The sequence below is a fragment of the Leucoraja erinacea genome, chromosome 22 (assembly GCF_028641065.1).
Source record: "Leucoraja erinacea ecotype New England chromosome 22, Leri_hhj_1, whole genome shotgun sequence".
Taxonomy (NCBI): Eukaryota; Metazoa; Chordata; class Chondrichthyes; order Rajiformes; family Rajidae; genus Leucoraja; species Leucoraja erinaceus.
In genome coordinates this window covers 3,191,563-3,209,959 of record NC_073398.1, presented here as the reverse complement: position 1 = coordinate 3,209,959, position 18,397 = coordinate 3,191,563, and the positions used below count along the sequence as shown (strand labels likewise).

General features: G+C 46.0%; 1 protein-coding gene across 1 annotated transcript in view; it reads right to left on the bottom strand.

The window, feature by feature from the left end:
* Positions 1 to 18,397, bottom strand: part of LOC129707640 (uncharacterized) — a 95,275-nt gene that overhangs the window by 70,838 nt on the left and 6,040 nt on the right. The window contains exons 2-7 of the mRNA XM_055652777.1: positions 14,199 to 14,274; positions 14,040 to 14,119; positions 10,664 to 11,172; positions 6,234 to 6,296; positions 5,299 to 5,346; positions 1,194 to 1,293 (exon numbers count right to left, since the gene is read on the bottom strand). Of these exons, the coding sequence (XP_055508752.1) occupies positions 1,194 to 1,293; positions 5,299 to 5,346; positions 6,234 to 6,296; positions 10,664 to 11,172; positions 14,040 to 14,119; positions 14,199 to 14,249 (851 nt within the window). The 5' untranslated portion in view covers positions 14,250 to 14,274. The remainder of the gene's footprint in view (positions 1 to 1,193; positions 1,294 to 5,298; positions 5,347 to 6,233; positions 6,297 to 10,663; positions 11,173 to 14,039; positions 14,120 to 14,198; positions 14,275 to 18,397) is intronic.

Sequence of the window (18,397 nt, the reverse complement as noted above, 5' to 3'; positions counted from 1 at the left end):
GCCTGAACTTCCAGTTCCAATCCAGCCCACCACATAGCGACTCTTGTCAGAAGAAGGTGAGATTCCAGTCTCCATTTGGCCACAGGGTCAGTCAGCCATAAACTGTATTGCTGCTCTTCCCAAACCCCTCCCACGTTCTCTGATCATATCCACCTGTAAAATCACTCCGTTTTCTCCAAGAAAGCAGACTGAAGCTCGATTGAGGACGTGGGTGGGTTTTTGATTGAGAATCAAACAGAAGGAAGTATTGGAATAAGAGAGCGCAGGCGTGGAATAAGAGAGCAAAGACCAAACTGCTGGAGGAACTCAGTGGGTCAAACAGGGAGGAAAATGGGCAGACAACGTTTCAGGATGAGGCCCTTCTTCACACTGGTGTTGATGGGAGAAGGAGCAAAAAGCTTCCTAGCAATTATCCCCCTCCATTCCATCAGTCTTGGGAGGTCTCCATTCGAAACATTCTCAGACCATTTAGAATAGAATATAGAATAGTTTCTTTATTGTCATTGTAACATGAACCATGTACAACAAAATTTAAAAATGTCAACCACAGTTGCCATCTGAACCGCTGAGTTCCTCCAGGTTTGATTTTTGTCCAGGTATGGGAACACAATCTCCACAATCTTTGATGAGTAACGCTGTCAGCGGAAAAGGTTATTCGTAAGTTTATTCTTTTCAAAATTCTTCTTCAATTTGAAAACCTCTATTAACTCTCCCATAAGCTTCTTTCGTTGAGTTGAGTTTAGAGGGACAGCACGGAAACAGGCCCTTTGGCCCACCGAGTCCGCACCGACCAGTGACCCCCATACACTAGTATTATCCTACTCACCAGGGACAATTTCAATTTACAATTTTACCAAGCCAATGAGCCGACAAACCTGTACGTCTTTGAAGTGTGAGCAGAAACTCGAGCACCCAGAGAAAGGTCACGGGGAGAACGTACAAACTTCGTCCAGACAGCACCCGTAGTCAGGTTTAAACCCGGATATCAGGCGCTGTAAAGGAGCAACTCTACCGCTGCTCCGCAATACCATCTCGTGTAATGGAAATGCAATTGCAAATTTCATTCATCTTTCCACAACGAATGTTTCGTATTCTTATTAGATCTTCTCTGCACCCACCTCAGTGCCTTGCTATCTTTAATACATTGATCCCAATAAAAAGGGTCGGGGGGTGATTAAATGTTCAATATTTACATCCTTGTGTTTGCAGCTTGAATCTTCGCCAACATCAGTCTGTAGATGGTCTTCATGTCCATTTTTGCGAAGACGTCATCATATGGCTTAATGAGCCACCCTGGCAAACAATCAGTGGATAGTGTGATAGTAAAAAATGATTTGCAGCAAGATGGGCAGAAAGTCCTGGATTTAGTGTTCAATTTGTGAGAAAACAGCATTCGGCCCTTTGTTGAACCATCGTGTAAGGCAACTGCCGGCATTGCCTCTGCTGGTACGGCATCAACCATACCAACTATGTACCATAATTAGCCATGATCACATTGAATGGTGGTGCTGGCTCGAAGGGCCGAATGGCCTGCTCCTGCACCTATTGTCTATAACTTCAGATAGACAGAAGGTGCTGGAGCAATTCATGCAGCATCTCTGGAGAGAAGGAATGGGTGATGTTTCGGGTCGAGACCCTTCTTCATATTGAGAGTCAGGGCAGAGCGGAAATAGAGATATGGAATTGTACAAATAGCATATAAGGCGTGAAAAGGACAGATCAAAGCAGACGATGATCGAGGAAATGTAGAATGGTTCATTGATGGCTGAGGGGAAGAGGCATTCAAACAGGAACATTAATCAGGAGGACAGTGAAACTAGTCGGAGAATTAGGGTTTGGGGAGGAACAGAGGGAGGGGGAAAGCAAGGGTTACTTGAAGTTAGAGAAACTAATATTTATACCGCTGGGGTGTATAACTATCACTGCCCAAGCAAAATATCAGGTGCTGTTCCTCCAATTTGTGCTGGGCCTCACTCTGACAATGGAGGAGAGGCCCAGGACAGAAAGGTCAGTGTGGGAATAATGGGAGGGGGAATTAAATCGTTGAGCAACCGGGAGATGGCGTAGGCCCAGGAAGTCGATTAGACCGGCTAATGTCCGGGTGAGCTGATGGGACTGTCTCATGTGGGAAGGAAGGAGTTGCCGGTAAGTTCACTGTGGGAAGTCTACACTAGTCCAAAGGGAGGTAGAGTCATGGAATCATACAACAGAGAAACAGGCCCTTCAGCCCAACTCATCCATGCTGACCAAGTTAGTCATATTTGCCCGCGTTTGGCGCATATCCCTCCATACCTTTTCCATCCCTCTACCAGTCCAAGCCTGTTTTTAAATGTTGCTATTGTGCCTGCCTTAACCTACTTCCCCTGGCAGCTCACATCATGTACCCACTACCGTCTGTGTGAAAAAAATTAACCAGCAGATTCCCATTAAATGTTTGCCCTCTCACCTTGAACCTGTGTCCCTCCAGTTTTTCATTCTCCTATCCTGGGGGAAAGACACTACACTCATCCGAACTATTCCCCTCGTAATTGTATACACCTCTGTAGGACCACTCCACAACCACCTGCACTCCGAAAAATCAAATCCGAGCTTTTCCAATCTATCCCTATGGTTCAAGTTGTGGAGTCCCGTGGCCTCACCAACGTCTTTGTACAACTGCAACATAATGTTCCACCTTCTAGACTCAACTCCCTGACTGATGAAGGCCACAAAATCCTTCTTCATCACCCTAACAACCTGCGAAGTGACTTTATTGGACACAAAACGTTGGGCTAACTCAGCGGGACAGGCAGCATCTCTGGAGAAAGATGCTCTGGTGATGTTTTGTGTTGAGTCTGGCCCACTGAGTTACTCCAGCTTTTTGTGTCTATCTTCAGTTTGAACCAGCATCTTCCTACACGTGTGAAGTTTAGGGATCTGTGTATTTGTACTCGTAGATCATACAGTTGAACTACAGTTCCCAGGGCCCTACCGCACGCACATTGAGAACTTCCTGCCCTGTCTCAACTTCCCAAAAATGTACTAAAGTAACCCCTGGCAATAACTGACCTAGTTAGTGGATTTCTGTGATAGCGGACTGGGGCTCCCGTTTCGGCGCGTCCCCACTTTCGCCAGTTGCCCAGTAAGATGGCGCCATGTGGCGCGAGCTTGCATTTGCGAGAGCGGAGAGAGCGAGTAGTAGCGTGAAAATGGCATGAGTAGCGGGCCCGTCCTTGGTGCACTGTGTGTGTGGGGGGGGGGGGGGGGGAAAGGGTTCCAACGCACCCCGGCTTGTGAATCTCCGCTTGTTTAAACCCCCCCCCTCCAATGCCACGTTTCTTCCCGCCCGGCCTTGGATTAAACTTTACCCTCCCCCGACACCTGGTTATAGCACACAATCGGCAACGTCGGCCTCCATCATTCAGAGTACTGGGTGTAGACGTTGGGAGGTCATGTTACAGTTGTACAAGGCATTGGTGAGACCGCATTTAGAGTATTGTGTTCACTTCTGGGCACCATGTTAAAGGAAAGATATTATTATCAAGCTGGAAAGGGTGCAGAGAAGATTTACGAGGATGTTGCCAGGACTAGAGGGTCTGAGCTATAGGGAGAGGTTGAGTAGGCTGGGACACTATCCACTGGAGCGCAGGAGGATGAGGGGTGATCTTATAGAGGTGCATAATATCATGAGAGGAATAGATCGGGTGGACGCACAGAGTCTCTTGACCAGAGAAGGTGAATCAAGGACCAGGGGTCATAGATTTAAGGTGAAGGGGAAAAGATTTAATAGGAATCTGAGAAGTAAATTTTTCACATAAAGGGTGAATGGAAAAATGGGTGTATGGAACAAGCTGCCGGGGGAGGTAGTTGAGGCAGGGACTATCCCAACGTTTAAGAAACAGTTGGGCAGGTACATGGATAGGGCAAGTTTGGAGGGATATGGGCCAAACATGGGCAGGTGGGACTAATGGAGCTGGGGCATGTTGGCTGGTGTGGGCAAGATGAGCCTGTTTCCACGCTGTGTTTCACTTCTAGTATTCCTGGAAAGTTATGCTCGTTACCTCTGTTGACCCATTTCAGTCTGATCTTTGTCTCATTGTCATGTCAAGTCAAGTCAACTTTATTTGTCACATAAACATACAATATATGCAACGAAATGAAAGTGGTGGTGCCTGCGGCATTGTGCAAAACAACAGAACAGAACCAGTATTTACATTTAAAAAGAAGACACAACAGTATTTATGCCCTGGGGAGATCAGAGTTTACAGTCCTGATGGCCTGTGGGAAGAGACTCTGTCTCATCCTCTCTGTTTTCGCAGCGTGACAGCGGAGGCGTTTGCCTGACCGTAGCAGCTGGAACAGTCCGTTGCTGGGGTGGTAGGGTTTCTTCATAATCTTGTGGGCTCTGGATCTGGATCTGCAGGTCTCCTGGGTATAGGGGGGGGGGGGGGGGGGGGTGTAGTTCCCATGGTGCGTTTGGCCGAACACACTACTCTGTGCAGAGACTTCCTGTCCTGGGCAGAGCTGTTGCCAAACCAGATCGAGATGTTTCCGGTCAAGATGCTTTCTACTGCACCAGAGTAGAAGGATTAAAGGATCCTCAGAGACACTCTGAATTTCCTCAGCTGCATGAGGTGGTAAAGGCGCTGCCTTGCCTTACTCATCAGTGCGGCAGTGTGTTTTTACCATTCAGTAAAAAAAACTCAAGAGTGCTAGCGATGGCATAATTTCGATGGGCATAGGACAAATGAATTTGGCGAAGAACTGCTTGCTCCTCAATTTATCAAGATCATAGCTGAGGTGATTGGAATTTCACATTCAAGGCATTCCCTTTCACCCTAGTTTGTTTATCAAGCATCTATCCACCTCTGCTTTACATATTCAAGGATTCTACTTCCATCACCCTTCAAGGCCCCATTTTGCCAGTTGCTCTAATATTCTGTTATGATAAGAGGGATCACATACAGGGTATTGAAGAGACCCTGGTGAGAGCCTCATCTATAGTGGGGGGGGGGGGGGGGGGGGGGGGGGGGGGGGGGGGGGGGGGGGGGAACCCTCGTTCCCTGAGGAATGAATTATGATAACACTCTTTGGGATACAGCTGCTGTATAAATGGAAATTGCGACTGTCAAGGATACCAGGGGCCATGGGAGAATATCTTCCCTCACTTGTTCCACAAGCAGGTTAAACTCGAAGCAATCAGTTCCCAAAACGTCCGGTAATCGGGACTTTTTTAATTGAATTCCCACCCTGGGAAAAGAACTAATCAGATTGAACGATGGACATAGCGTTCTCTATATTTTTAAATCCATATCTTACCTTCATCACTTGAAGATCCGGATGATACTGAGAAACTGATTGTGAACCCTGGAATCAAACATACAATATAATCACATTCGCTGCGTCCACATTTGGAAGTACAGACTTAAACTTCGAGTGGAAATCAGTAGGTGGTTGTGCACAGCGAGCGGTGGAAGGCTGGAGATCTCCCCCAAAAGACTGTAGATGTTGGGGAAGAATAGTGTAGGAAGCAACTGCAAATGTTGGTTTACACTGAAGATAGACACAAAATGATGGAGTCACTCAGCGGGACAGGCAGCATCGTCTCTGGACAGAAGGAATGCGTGACATTTTTGTTCGAGACCCTTCTTCAGGCTCAGATTCAGAATCTGAAAAAGGGTCTCGACCCAAAACGTCACTGATTCCTTCTTTCCAGAGATGCTGGCTGTCCCGCTGAGTGACTCCACCGTTCTGAGTCTATCTTCGGGGAAGAATAATATTTACCATGCCTGATATCTGATGGTCGGCCAGGTATTTGAAACAGGACTGGTTTAGAGAGATATGGGCCAAACGCAGGCACTTGGGACTCGTGTAGATGCGACATGTTGGGCCGAAGGGCCTGCTTCCACACTGTATGACTCTATGACTGTCTTTTTTCATATTAATAAGATATAAAGAACAATGACTGATGCACAATTTCTTTGCTTGTTAGGTCAACACTTCTGAGAGCCACTTTTCTGAAGCCAAGTCTTGACCATCTTGAGAAGTCTACACCAATTGTATTCCAACTGCACCCTAACATTCGACACCTTCAGTTGTGAAGCACCAATTTTCAGTTTGCCAAACAGATATGCTTGTAAATATTTTGAATAAATTGGATTTAATTGTCTGCGTATAAAGCCCATGGATTGTATGTTGTTGAATACAGTGGTGAAGACCATTTGCTGGTACAATTTGGGAGCAGCAGACTGTACCTGATGGTTGGGCAGATTTGGGTAATATATCTTTCCGAAGCTTCTTTTTACCTTTCTTCTTGCCTTAAATAGAAACAAAAGTTTAAAATCATTTTATCACTTATAACGAAAGTTTAGCAGTGACAGGTTGGATCACAAATAACAGACTTGATGCTTTCAAGTTCGACTACTCAATTGACTTCCCCTTCCTGAGTATTAACCGGGAGCCATGGCCCAGGAATACCTCACTAACCCCTGGGAGTAAGATGTTGCCATGGAAAGCATCTTATCGGGATGCATCCCAGCTTGGTTTGGGAACAGCTCCATCCAAGACCGCAAGGAATTGCAGAGAATTGTTACATCACTGAATAACGCACACCGACAGATTCAGAGACAGTTTCTTCCCAGCTGTTATCAGGCAACTGAACCATCCTACCACAGCCAGAGATCGGTCCGGAACTACTTTGTACCTCATTGGTGAACCTTGGACTATCTTTGATCGGACTTTGCTGGCTTTACCTTGCACTAAACGACATTCCTTTACCATGTATCTACACACGGTCACTGGTTCGATTGTAATCATGTATTGCCTTTCCGCTGGCTGCTTAGCACGTGACACAAGCTTTTCACTGTACCTCGGTACACATGACAAACTAAACTAAATGTGGGAGCACAAAAGCTGGGGTAGCACAATAGTACAGTGATGTGCTGTGGGAAAGAAGCATGGTTGGAACTAGTGGATTTTAAGCTGACACCATGCCACCCTCTTCAATGATGAAAGAGTCCATGGACTAGCTGGAAGAGCTGCTCGGGCATTCTCCATTTAAAACCGGTCTATTTCATTCTTCAATGGCCTCCATCAAATTTTTTTATCTAAAGTAAATATAGACATAGACATAGAAAACATAGAAAATAGGTGCAGGAGTAGGCCATTCGGCCCTTCGAGCCTGCACCACCATTCAATATGATCATGGCTGATCATCCAGCTCAGTATCCCATCCCTGCCTTCTCTCCATACCCCCTGAGCCCTTTAGCCACAAGGGCCACATCTAACTCCATCTTAAATATAGCCAATGAACTGGCCTCAACTACCTTCTGTGGCAGAGAATTCCAGAGATTCACCACTCTCTGTGTAAAAAATGTTTTTCTCATCTCGGTCCCAAAAGACTTCCCTCTTATCCTTAAACTGTGACCCCTTGTTCTGGACTTCCCCAACATCGGGAACAATCTTCCTGCATCTAGCCTGTCCAACCCCTTAAGAAATTTGAAAGTTTCTATAAGATCCCCCCTCAATCTTCTAAATTCTAGCGAGTACAAGCCGAGTCTATCCAGTCTTCCTTCATATGAAAGTCCTGCCATCCCAGGAATCAGTCTGGTGAACCTTCTCTGTACTCCCTCTACAGCAAGAATGTCTTTCCTCAGATTAGGAGACCATAAAGCAGCATCAGAGAAAGAAAAATGTTTCATGTTTTAGGTGATGGATCAGGCTGTTTCGCTCTCCACAGATGCTGCCAGACCTGCAATTTGTTTCATCTTGGGCCACCTGTCTGGAACCTCTCAACAATAGCTCAAATGTAACAGGACTCCATCAGTCTTGAGGCATGGAATGTGACATATATCTCACATAATAATGTTCTTACATTAATACAAGCTCTATTCATCTATTTGGGGAGGATTGAAGTCCTACACATAAAAAATTAACAGTTAAAAATTAATAATTCAAAAATTGAACTATTTTTATTCAAACTACCGATAGCCCAAGAGCCGTGGAAGGAAGGAAGGAAGGGATGGAGTGGAATTTTGCCACATTCGTGAGTGGCACTGGTCATACATTATTACTTTTGCGCTCAACCAGTGGTGAATATGATCAAGACACTTGTTGCATTGTGTTAACGGTGCTGAATGCGACACTACTCATGCTCATGCTCGGTTTCCACCGAAGATAGACATGAAATGTTGGAGTAACTCAGTGGGGGCAGGCTGCATCTCGGGGGAGTAAGATTGGGTGACGTTTCGGGTCCAGACCCTTCTTCAGGCTGATTCTTGTTTGAAATAGCCAACTAAAGCATTCTGATGCATCAGAACTGTTGTGAGGAAACCCCAAATCGATCAAACACTGTGGCAGCATCTTCAGGGGTTCAAGTGGACATCACCCCCTCAGAGAAATATGGAATGGGCAATTAATATTAGTCAAATGTATTTCTAAAAAATAATATTAATCTAGTGTTGCCAGCATTCTAGTAAGGGTGACAGAATTTTATTTTGAAAATATACAATTCTAGGGAAGGTACCATTGACTAGAATGATCCCAGGGATAATTGGGTTAACATGTGATGAGCATTTGACAGCTCTGGCCTCTACTCGCTGGAGTTTAGAAGAATGGGGAGGGGAGCGTCATTGAATTGTCGTGAAATGGGCTTTATTTCTAGAGACAAACAAGTGTATCTGGAATCATCCCCATAGCTTCCACTCTCTCTTCCCCTCAGCTCGCAGTTTCAACACGGATGGTCAATCCAGCTCGAGGCTTTCCAGGCGAGTGCCCTCGAGCTTGATGGTCGAAGACACTCATCTCAATTCGCCTGCGCTTGGTCTCACTGATGTAGAGCAGTTGACACCTGGAACAGCCGATGCAATAAATGAGGTTGGAGGAGGTGCAGGTGAACCTCTGCCTGGGAGGGGGTGATTTGGGTGGGAAGGGACGAATTGACCAGGGAGTTACGGAGGGAGCGGTCTCTGCGGAAAGCAGAAAGTGGAGGAGATGGGAAGTTGTGGCCAGTGGTGGGTTCCCATTGGAGGTGGTGAAAATGTCGGAGGATTATCTGTTGTATGTGACGGCAGTTAGGGTTGGAAGGTGAGGACAAGGGGGACTCTGTCCTTGTTACGAGGGGGGGGTTTGGGGAGTGTGAGCAGAGCACTGGGATACAGAGGAGACCCTGGTGAGAGCCTCATCTATAGTAGAAGAGGGGAAACCCTGTTCCCTAAAGAATGAGGACATCTCCGATGCCCTGGTTTGGAACACCTCATCCTGGGTGCAGATGTGGCGTAGCCGGAGGAATTGGGAGTAGGGGATAGAGTCCTTACAGGAAGCAGGGTGGGAGGAAGTGTAGTCCAGATAGCCATGGGACTCAGTGGATTTGTAGTAGATGTCAGTCAGCAGTCTATTACAAGTATGATCAGATTATAAATATTTTTTCACTGGTACCAGCTTATACAATTTTTATTTCACCTCCACACTTCTTTCAGAGGGATGACATGATAATTTTGAGAAACTTTAGCTTTCCCTATTAATTTTCACCTCATCCATCATCTCCACTGCCATCCTTTCTGCCACATCGCTGATAGTAACTGATACAATGTACTCATTTAGTATTCCACCAGTGCCTTGTCTCAATGCATGGATTACCTTCCTTTTACCTAATTAGCCTCAGTCTTCCATTAACTACCTGCTTGAGTTTAGAAGGATGAGGGGGAGGGAGGGGGGACCTCATTGAAACTTACCCAATAGTGAAAGGCCTGGATAGAGTGGATGTGAAGAGGATGCTTCCACCAGAGTGTAGGACCAGAGGCCATAGCCTCAGAATAAAAGGACATGCCTTTAGAAAGGAGATGAGGAGGAATTTCTTTCGTCGGAGGGTGGTGAATCTCTGTAATTCATTGTCACAGAAAGCTGTGGAGGCCAAGTCAATGGATATCTTAAAGGCAAAGATTGACAGATTTTCGGGGTGGAAGATTGCAACCTTCACGTGGTCCGCCCTGTTTCGACTAATGCAATCAACTCGACGTGCACAAACGGAAGATCCAATAGAACAACTTTAGGCTGTGCACGCCACACGAAAGAAGACGACAGATTTTTGATTAGTGCGGGTGTCAGGGGTTATGGTGAGAAGGCAGGAGGAGAATGGGGTTGAGAGGGAAAGATAGATCAAGCATGATGGAATGCTGCAGTAGACCTGATGGGCCAAATGGCCTAATTCTGCTCCTAGAACTTATGAATTTATGAGATGGCAGATTAATTATAGTCTTGACTGTAGAGGAAACAAATATAATTCCAGAAAAAGCTGTAAAACAGGAAACGGGAAGGGAAATGACGTTGGCTAGTGAAATGGCACCGAGCAAGTAGTGGGAGCAGAGACAAGTATCCACATTCTGATGGGTTTCACCTAGGGTCTAATAAATAGACGTTGATTGCTATGAATTCTCTGGGTGGGAGATTGCAACCTTCACGTGGTCCACCCTGTTTCGACGAATGCAATCAACCTGGCGTGCACAATCAAGTAAGATCAAATAGAACAAGTTGTCCTACAACTTTAGGCTGTGCACGCCATACGCAAGAAGAAGCAGAGCTATGGATTCTCCAAAATGTCCTTGATTTGGAGAAGATTGCACAGGAGATTCGGTTAAATAACAGATGTAACTAATTTGTTCAAAATCAATAAACAGGTGAAACTTACTTTTGACTGGAGAGGTTTCAATTGGTGGAACCTCAGCCTTAGCCTTTGGTGCAACATCGGCAAGGGGCGAATGGGATTTGGGTTTGTTTTTGGCACTGTTCATGATGATAGCATCAATTGATATCCTGCTGTGGGGCGATCTTGGACTGAACTTTCTCTGTGCATAGGCGTACCTGCAAGCTGGGTTTGGCCAATCCTTCCTAATGTACACCATGTCTCTGATGAAGTCTTTCCAGCCGTAGTTCAATATGTTTTCGAGCCCATGGGGAAATTGCATTCCAACAATTTTGCAGTGCAGAAGCATTCCATTAATCGCATCCAGTAAGCAAGGGACAGAAAGTTTCTGCCTGTCCGAATAATAGCTCGGTGTGCACTCAGCGTACGAAGGAGTAAGGCCCCGAACGGTATCAGTCTTCAAGAATTGAGAGGAAGATTTTAGTTCATCATCATCCGACTTTCCTTCATCAGTAACACCTAATGTTGAGACTTGTTTTTTGCTCTTTTGAGCTCTGAAAGAAATGAGAGACAAAGGTTTGAGATTCAAGGTTCAAGTGAGTTTATTGTCATGTGTCCCAGATAGGACAATGAAATTCTTGCTTTGCTTCAGCACAACAGAACATAGTAGGCATGAATACAGAACAGATCAGTGTGTCCATATACACATAAATAAACAGATAAAGTGCAATGGGCTGCTAATGATCAGAGTTTTGTTTGAGTTGAGTTTAATAGCCTGGTGGCTGTGGGGAAGTAGCTATTCCTGAACCTGGATGTTGCAGATTTCAGGCTCCTGTACCTTCTACCTGAAGGCAGCGGGGAGATGAGTGAGTGGCCAGGATGGTGTGGGTCTTTGGTGATGCGGCAGCCTTTTTGAGGCAGCGACTGCGATAAATCCCCTCGATGGTAGGGAGGTCAGAGCCGATGATGGACTGGGCAGCGTTTACAACTTTTTGCAAATCTTAAAATTAGGGCCAGCAAAATGTACGGACCGGCAGCATGACGGTATAGCTGCTACCTTACAGTGCCAGAGACCTGGGTTCGATCCTGACTACGGGGGCTGTCTGCATGGAGTTTATACGTTCTCCCCGTGACCTGCTTGGTTATAAATGTCAAATTGTCCCTTGTGTGGCGTGTGTAGTGTAGTGCTAATGTGAGGGGGTTTCTGGTCGATGCAGTATCTCTAAACTAAACTGGACAAAGGTCCCATTTGATTCCCCTCTCATTCTTTCCAAAGGAACAACTTGTAACTGCTGGGGAAGGAAACGTCTCCTTGGCACCCCGGTGGCACAGCGGTAGAGTTGCTGCCTTACAGCGAATGCAACTCCGTCGACCTGGGTTCGAACCCCGACCACGGGTGCTGTCTGTCTACGCATTTTGTACGTTCTTCCCCGTGACCTGCGTGGGTTTTCTCCGCTTTCCTCCCACACGCCAAAGACGTACAGGTACGTAGGTTCATTGGCTTTGATAAATGTAAAACTTGTCCATAGTTGGTACAGGATAGCGTTGGTGTGCGGGGATCGCTGGTCGGCGCGGACCTGGTGGGGCGAAAGGGCCTGTTTCCGCGCTGTATCTCTAAACTGAAACCTAAACTAATTCTTTATTGAACTTATTTATTTTTATACTTCCTTGAGGATTCTAACAATGCTTCACAAAGAAATTCACCCCAGCAGTGTTTAAAAACAAACCAGTCAGGCTGAGAGACAGCCGTGATATTACACGCAATGTCTGATGTTCTCAGTGCAGCAAGGTCTATAGTTTAGACTCGACTTTAGACTTTGGAGCAAACTGGCCCCCTGACCAACTGAGTCCACGCCAACCAGCGATTACCCCGTACAACAGACAATAGGTACAGGAGGAGGCCATTCGGCCCTTCTAGCCATTCAATGTGATCATGGCTGATCATCCACAATCAGCACCCCATTCCTGCCTTCTCCCCTTATCCCCTGACTCTGCTATTTTTAAGAGCCCTATCTAGCTCTCTTGAAAGCATACAGAGAACCTGCCTCACCGCCCTCTGAGGCAGAGAATTCCACAGACTCACCACTCTCTGTGAGAAAAAGTGTTTCCTCGTCTCCGTTCTAAATGGCTTACTCCTTATTCTTAAACTGTGGCCCCTGGTTCTGGACTCCCCCAACATGGGGAACATGTTTCCTGCCTCTAGCGTGTCCAAACCCTTAACAATCTTATATATTTCAACGAGATGCCCTCTCATCCTTCTAAACTCCAGAGTGTACAAGCCCAGCTGCTCCATTCTCTCAGCTTATGACAGTCCCGCCATCCCGGGAATTAACCTTGTAAACATACGCTGCACTCCCTCAATAGCAAGAATGTCCTTACATCCTTACATTAGCACTACCCTGCACACTAGGGACAATTTATGATTTTACCAAAGCCAATTGACCTACAAACTATATGTGGCAAGCCCCTTTATTGAACCACATCAGTCCTGTAGTGAAGGACTGATTCACAAAGTGTTGTTGGGTGGAGAGTGTCCTTTTTTCAGTTGTAGTTTTACAGACATGAAACAGGCCATTCGGCCCACTGAGCCCGGGCTGAGCAGTGATCACCGCACACTAAAGGGCCTGTCCCACGAGCATGCGGCTGCAAGCGGCGAGCGCAACCGAACGTGGTCGTTAGAGCCGTACGGCCTCGCGGGGCCGGTCCCACTTCGATCGCCGGAGCCGTATGGAGTTGTGCGGGGCTGGTCCCGGACATCGTGCAGGGTTCCGAAAAAATGACACTGTCCAGAAATCCCGCGCGGCAACGCAGTCGCATTGGGGCCGTACGCAGCGCCTCGACGGCCGTACGCGTCTGGATGCCGTACGCAGCGTCTTGACGGCGTACGCCTAGCACGTGGCGTTGCGTGATGACGTCATCGCCCGGCGTGCCGTTGCGTGATGACGTAACCACCCGACACCGTGCGAGGTCCGAATTCAGTCGGCCCGCCTCCTGCCCAGCTGATTGGTGAGTATGATGTCGGGACCAGCTCCAGACGGCTCCGCGGTTGGAAGCGGGACCGGCCCCGCGAGGCCGTAAGCCTCAAGCCACCACGTTTGGTCGCGCTAGACGCATGCAGTCGCATGCTGGTGGGAACAGGCCCTTAACACTATCCCCTAGACGCAACTTACAATTATACCAAGTCAGTTAACCTACAAACCTGTATGTCTTTGGAGTGTGGAAGGAAACCGGACTACCCGGAGAAAACCGATTGGGTCATGGGGAGACGGTACAAACTCCGTATAGACAGCACCCGTGGTCAGGAACGAGCCTGGGGCTCTGGCGCTGTGAGGCAGTAACTCTACAGCTGCGCCACCGTGCCACTCCACGAGAACCCCAAGCAGCTCTTCCTGCTCTCTGCAACAATCATTAGTCACCTCACCTTGCCTCTTGAGTCTTTGAATCAGAAGGTAAATTACTTTGGGCCGTCTTCTGCTGTTTTACAAACTTTCTAGACGCCGTCTGGAGGGACAAAATTGTCTTCTTAATATTTATTTTCTGACAATTTAACGGAATTTAAAGAAAGTTATCTGTTACTTACCTGTTCAAAGAAAAGTATTTGCTGATCATCGAAGCTTTCTTTGTTTGACATTGCTCAAATGCACTGCAGTCACCAGCTTAAGTTCAAAATAAAAGCAAAATTCATTTTTTTAAATCAATTTTGTGGGGGAAAAAAGAGAATTAGCGCATCTGTACAGTGTGGGGGGAGGTTCGCTAGAGGGTTGGTGTGGTGAGTGAGGGGTTGGGTCTCCGGAACCAGAGGGCCAGAGGAATAAAACCAGAGGAATTTGATATCAATGAACAAACAACTTGGGCCTGTTGATTGCAATCGGTCAGTAAACAGCCCTGGACTGACAAGAGGCTGCGGGTGTGCAGACTACACAAGAGGCAGCTCATAGAGTCATAGAAACTTACAGCGTGGATTCAGGCCATTCCGCCCAACATGTCCCATCTACACCAGTCCCATGTACCTGCGTTTGGCGCATATCCCTCTAAATCTGTCACAAGAAGATGAAAAGCAGCTTGTGCTGGCATTTGTTACAATGATTCTGCATGCAACCATCATTAACTACACACTGGTTTACACCGAAGATAGAGACAAAATACTGGAGTAGCTCAGCGAGATAGGCAGCATCTCTGGAGAGAAGGAATGGATGGCATTTTGGGTCGAGACCATTGTAAATGAGTCCATCTCAGCTTCAGTAGTCTCGATCATTGTGGATACCAGTCTGTAGCCAATTCAGTTGACTTCACATGATATTAAGAAGTGGCTGCTATAACCTCATAAACGGTACGTGATCGAACAATTCCGTACTTCAAGCACTGAAGACCGGCTGACAAGTTGTGCCTCGAAACAAATTTCTGCACCAACTGGACTCTCTACTATACAATCCAGAGAGAGTTGTTATTGAAGAAGGTGGGAAGAGAAGGAAGAAACATCAGGAGGAAGATCAACATTGAAGATGATGACAAGTCCTCCCTGTTTGTAATTAACCATAGTTCTTTTGAGCATAGGATCTAATTTCACACAATAATAAACCAAGGCATTTCTAGATACAAGAAGACCTGAACAATATTTCAAGCATATAATTTAAATTATAAATACCATGTATTTAGACTACAGTGTGTCTTCAACACTCCTGTATATGGTTGAGTTCTTCATTAGGATGGAGAGTGACATTGTTAATTCAGAAACAATGGTTCTGAACTTAAAGAAAGGTAACTTTGAGGGTATGAGACGTGAATTGGCCAAGATTGACTGGCAATTAATTCTAAAAGGGTCGACGGTGGATATGCAATGGAAGGCATTTAAAGACTGCATGGATAAACTACAAAAATTGTTCATCCCAGTTTGGCAAAAGAATAAATCAGGGAAGGTAGTACATCCATGGATAACAAGGGAAATCAGGGATAGTATCAAAGCGAAGGATGATGCGTACAAATTAGCCAGAAAAAGCAGCATACCGGAGGACTGGGAGAAATTCAAAGACCAGCAGAGGAGGACAAAGGGCTTAATTAGGAAAGGAAAAATAGATTATGAAAGAAAACTGGCAGGGAACATAAAAACTGACTGCAAAAGTTTTTATAGATATGTGAAAAGAAAGAGATTAGTTAAAACAAATGTAGGTCCCTTGCAGTCAGAAACAGGTGAGTTGATCATGGGGAACAAGGATATGGCGGACCAATTGAATAACTACTTTGGTCCCGTCTTCACTAAGGAAGACATAAATAATTTGCCGGAAATAGCAGGGGACCGCGGGTCAAAGGAGTTGGAGGAATTGAGTGAAATCCAGGTTAGCCGGGAAGTGGTGTTGGGTAAATTGAATGGATTAAAGGCCGATAAATCCCCAGGGCCAGATAGGCTGCATCCCAGAGTACTTAAGGAAGTAGCTCCAGAAATAGTGGATGCATTAGTAATAATCTTTCAAAACTCTTTAGATTCTGGAGTAGTTCCTGAAGATTGGCGGGTAGCAAACGTAACCCCACTTTTTAAGAAGGGAGGGAGAGAGAAAATGGGGAATTACAGTTAGTCTAACATCGGTAGTGGGGAAACTGCTAGAGTCAGTTATTAAAGATGGGATAGCAGCACATTTGGAAAGTGGTGAAATCATTGGACAAAGTCAGCATGGATTTACGAAAGGTAAATCATGTCTGACGAATCTTATAGAATTTTTCAAGGATGTAACTAGTAGCGTGGATAGGGGAGAACCAGTGGATGTGGTGTATCTGGACTTCCAGAAGGCTTTTGACAAGGTCCCACATAAGAGATTAGTATACAAACTTAAAGCACAAGGCATTGGGGGTTCAGTATTGATGTGGATAGAGAACTGGCTGGCAAACAGGAAGCAAAGAGTAGGAGTAAACGGGCCCTTTTCACAATGGCAGGCAGTGACTAGTGGGGTACCCCAAGGCTCAGTACTGGGACCCCAGCTATTTACAATATATATTAATGATCTGGATGAGGGAATTGAAGGCAATATCTCCAAGTTTGCGGATGACACTAAGCTGGGGGGCAGTGTTAGCTGTGAGGAGGATGCTAGGAGACTGCAGGGTGACTTGGATAGGCTGGGTGAGTGGGCAAATGTTTGGCAGATGCAGTATAATGTGGATAAATGTGAGGTTATCCATTTTGGTGGCAAAAACAGGAAAGCAGACTATTATCTAAATGGTGGCCGATTGGGAAAGGGGGAGATGCAGCGAGACCTGGGTGTCATGGTACACCAGTCATTGAAGGTAGGCATGCAGGTGCAACAGGCAGTAAAGAAAGCGAATGGTATGTTAGCTTTCATTGCAAAAGGATTTGAGTATAGGAGCAGAGAGGTTCTACTGCAGTTGTACAGGGTCTTGGTGAGACCACACCTGGAGTATTGCGTACAGTTTTGGTCTCCAAATCCGAGGAAGGACATTATTGCCATAGAGGGAGTGCAGAGACGGTTCACCAGACTGATTCCTGGGATGTCAGGACTGTCTTATGAAGAAAGACTGGATAGACTTGGTTTATACTCTCTAGAATTTAGAAGATTGAGAGGGGATCTTATAGAAACTTACAAAATTCTTAAGGGGTTAGACAGGCTAGATGCAGGAAGATTGTTCCCGATGTTGGGGAAGTCCAGGACAAGGGGTCACAGCTTAAGGATAAAGGGGAAATCCTTTAAAACCGAGATGAGAAGAACTTTTTTCACACAGAGAGTGGTGAATCTCTGGAACTCTCTGCCACAGAGGGTAGTTGAGGCCAGTTAATTGGCTATATTTAAGAGGGAGTTAGATGTGGCCCTTGTGGCTAAGGGGATCAGGAGGTATGGAGAGAAGGCAGGAACAGGATACTAAGTTGGATGATCAGCCATGATCATATTGAATGGCGGTGCAGGCTCGAAGGGCCGAATGGCCTACTCCTGCACCTAATTTCTATGTTTCTATAATGCTGCACCATTGAGATTACAAATACCATAGTCTTTGGAAGGAAGCCACATTGGGAATAATATATTGGTGTTGGCTTTTTAATTCATGTTTTGAGATCTGGGCTTCATTCGGCATGGCCAAACTTTATTACACATCTCTAAAAGACATGAAAACAAAGAGTCGGCAGTAAAGGAGTCATTTTCAGGTTGAGAGGTTACATAGAAAATAGGTGCAGGAGGAGGCCATTTGGCCCTTCGAGCCAGCACCGCCATTCATTGTGATTATGGCTGATCGTCCCCTATCAATAACCCGTGCCTGCCTTCTCCCCATACCCCTTGACTCCACTAGCCCCTAGAGCTCTATCTAACTCTCTCTTAAATCCATCCAGTGATTTGGCCTCTACTGCCCTCTGTGGCAGGGAATTCCATAAATTCACAACTCTCTGGGTGAAAATGTTTTTTCTCACCTCAGCCCTAAATGACCTCCTCTTTATTCTAAGACTGTGGCCCCTGGTTCTGGACTCGCCCAACATTGGGAACATTTTTCCTGCATCTAGCTTGTCCAGTCCTTTTATAATTTTAAATGTTTCTATAAGATTCCCCCTCATCCTTCTAAACTCCAGTGAATATAAGCCTAGTCTTTTCAATCTTTCCTCATATGACAGTCCCGCCATCCCAGGGATCAATCTTGTGAACCTACGCTGCACTGCCTCAATCCCAACGATGTCCTTCCTCAAATTAGGAGACCAAAACTGTACACAATACTCCAGATGTGGTCTCACCAGAGCCCTATACAACTGCAGAAGGTTGTGACCATCGGAGTGCCAGAGAGATTAGTTCT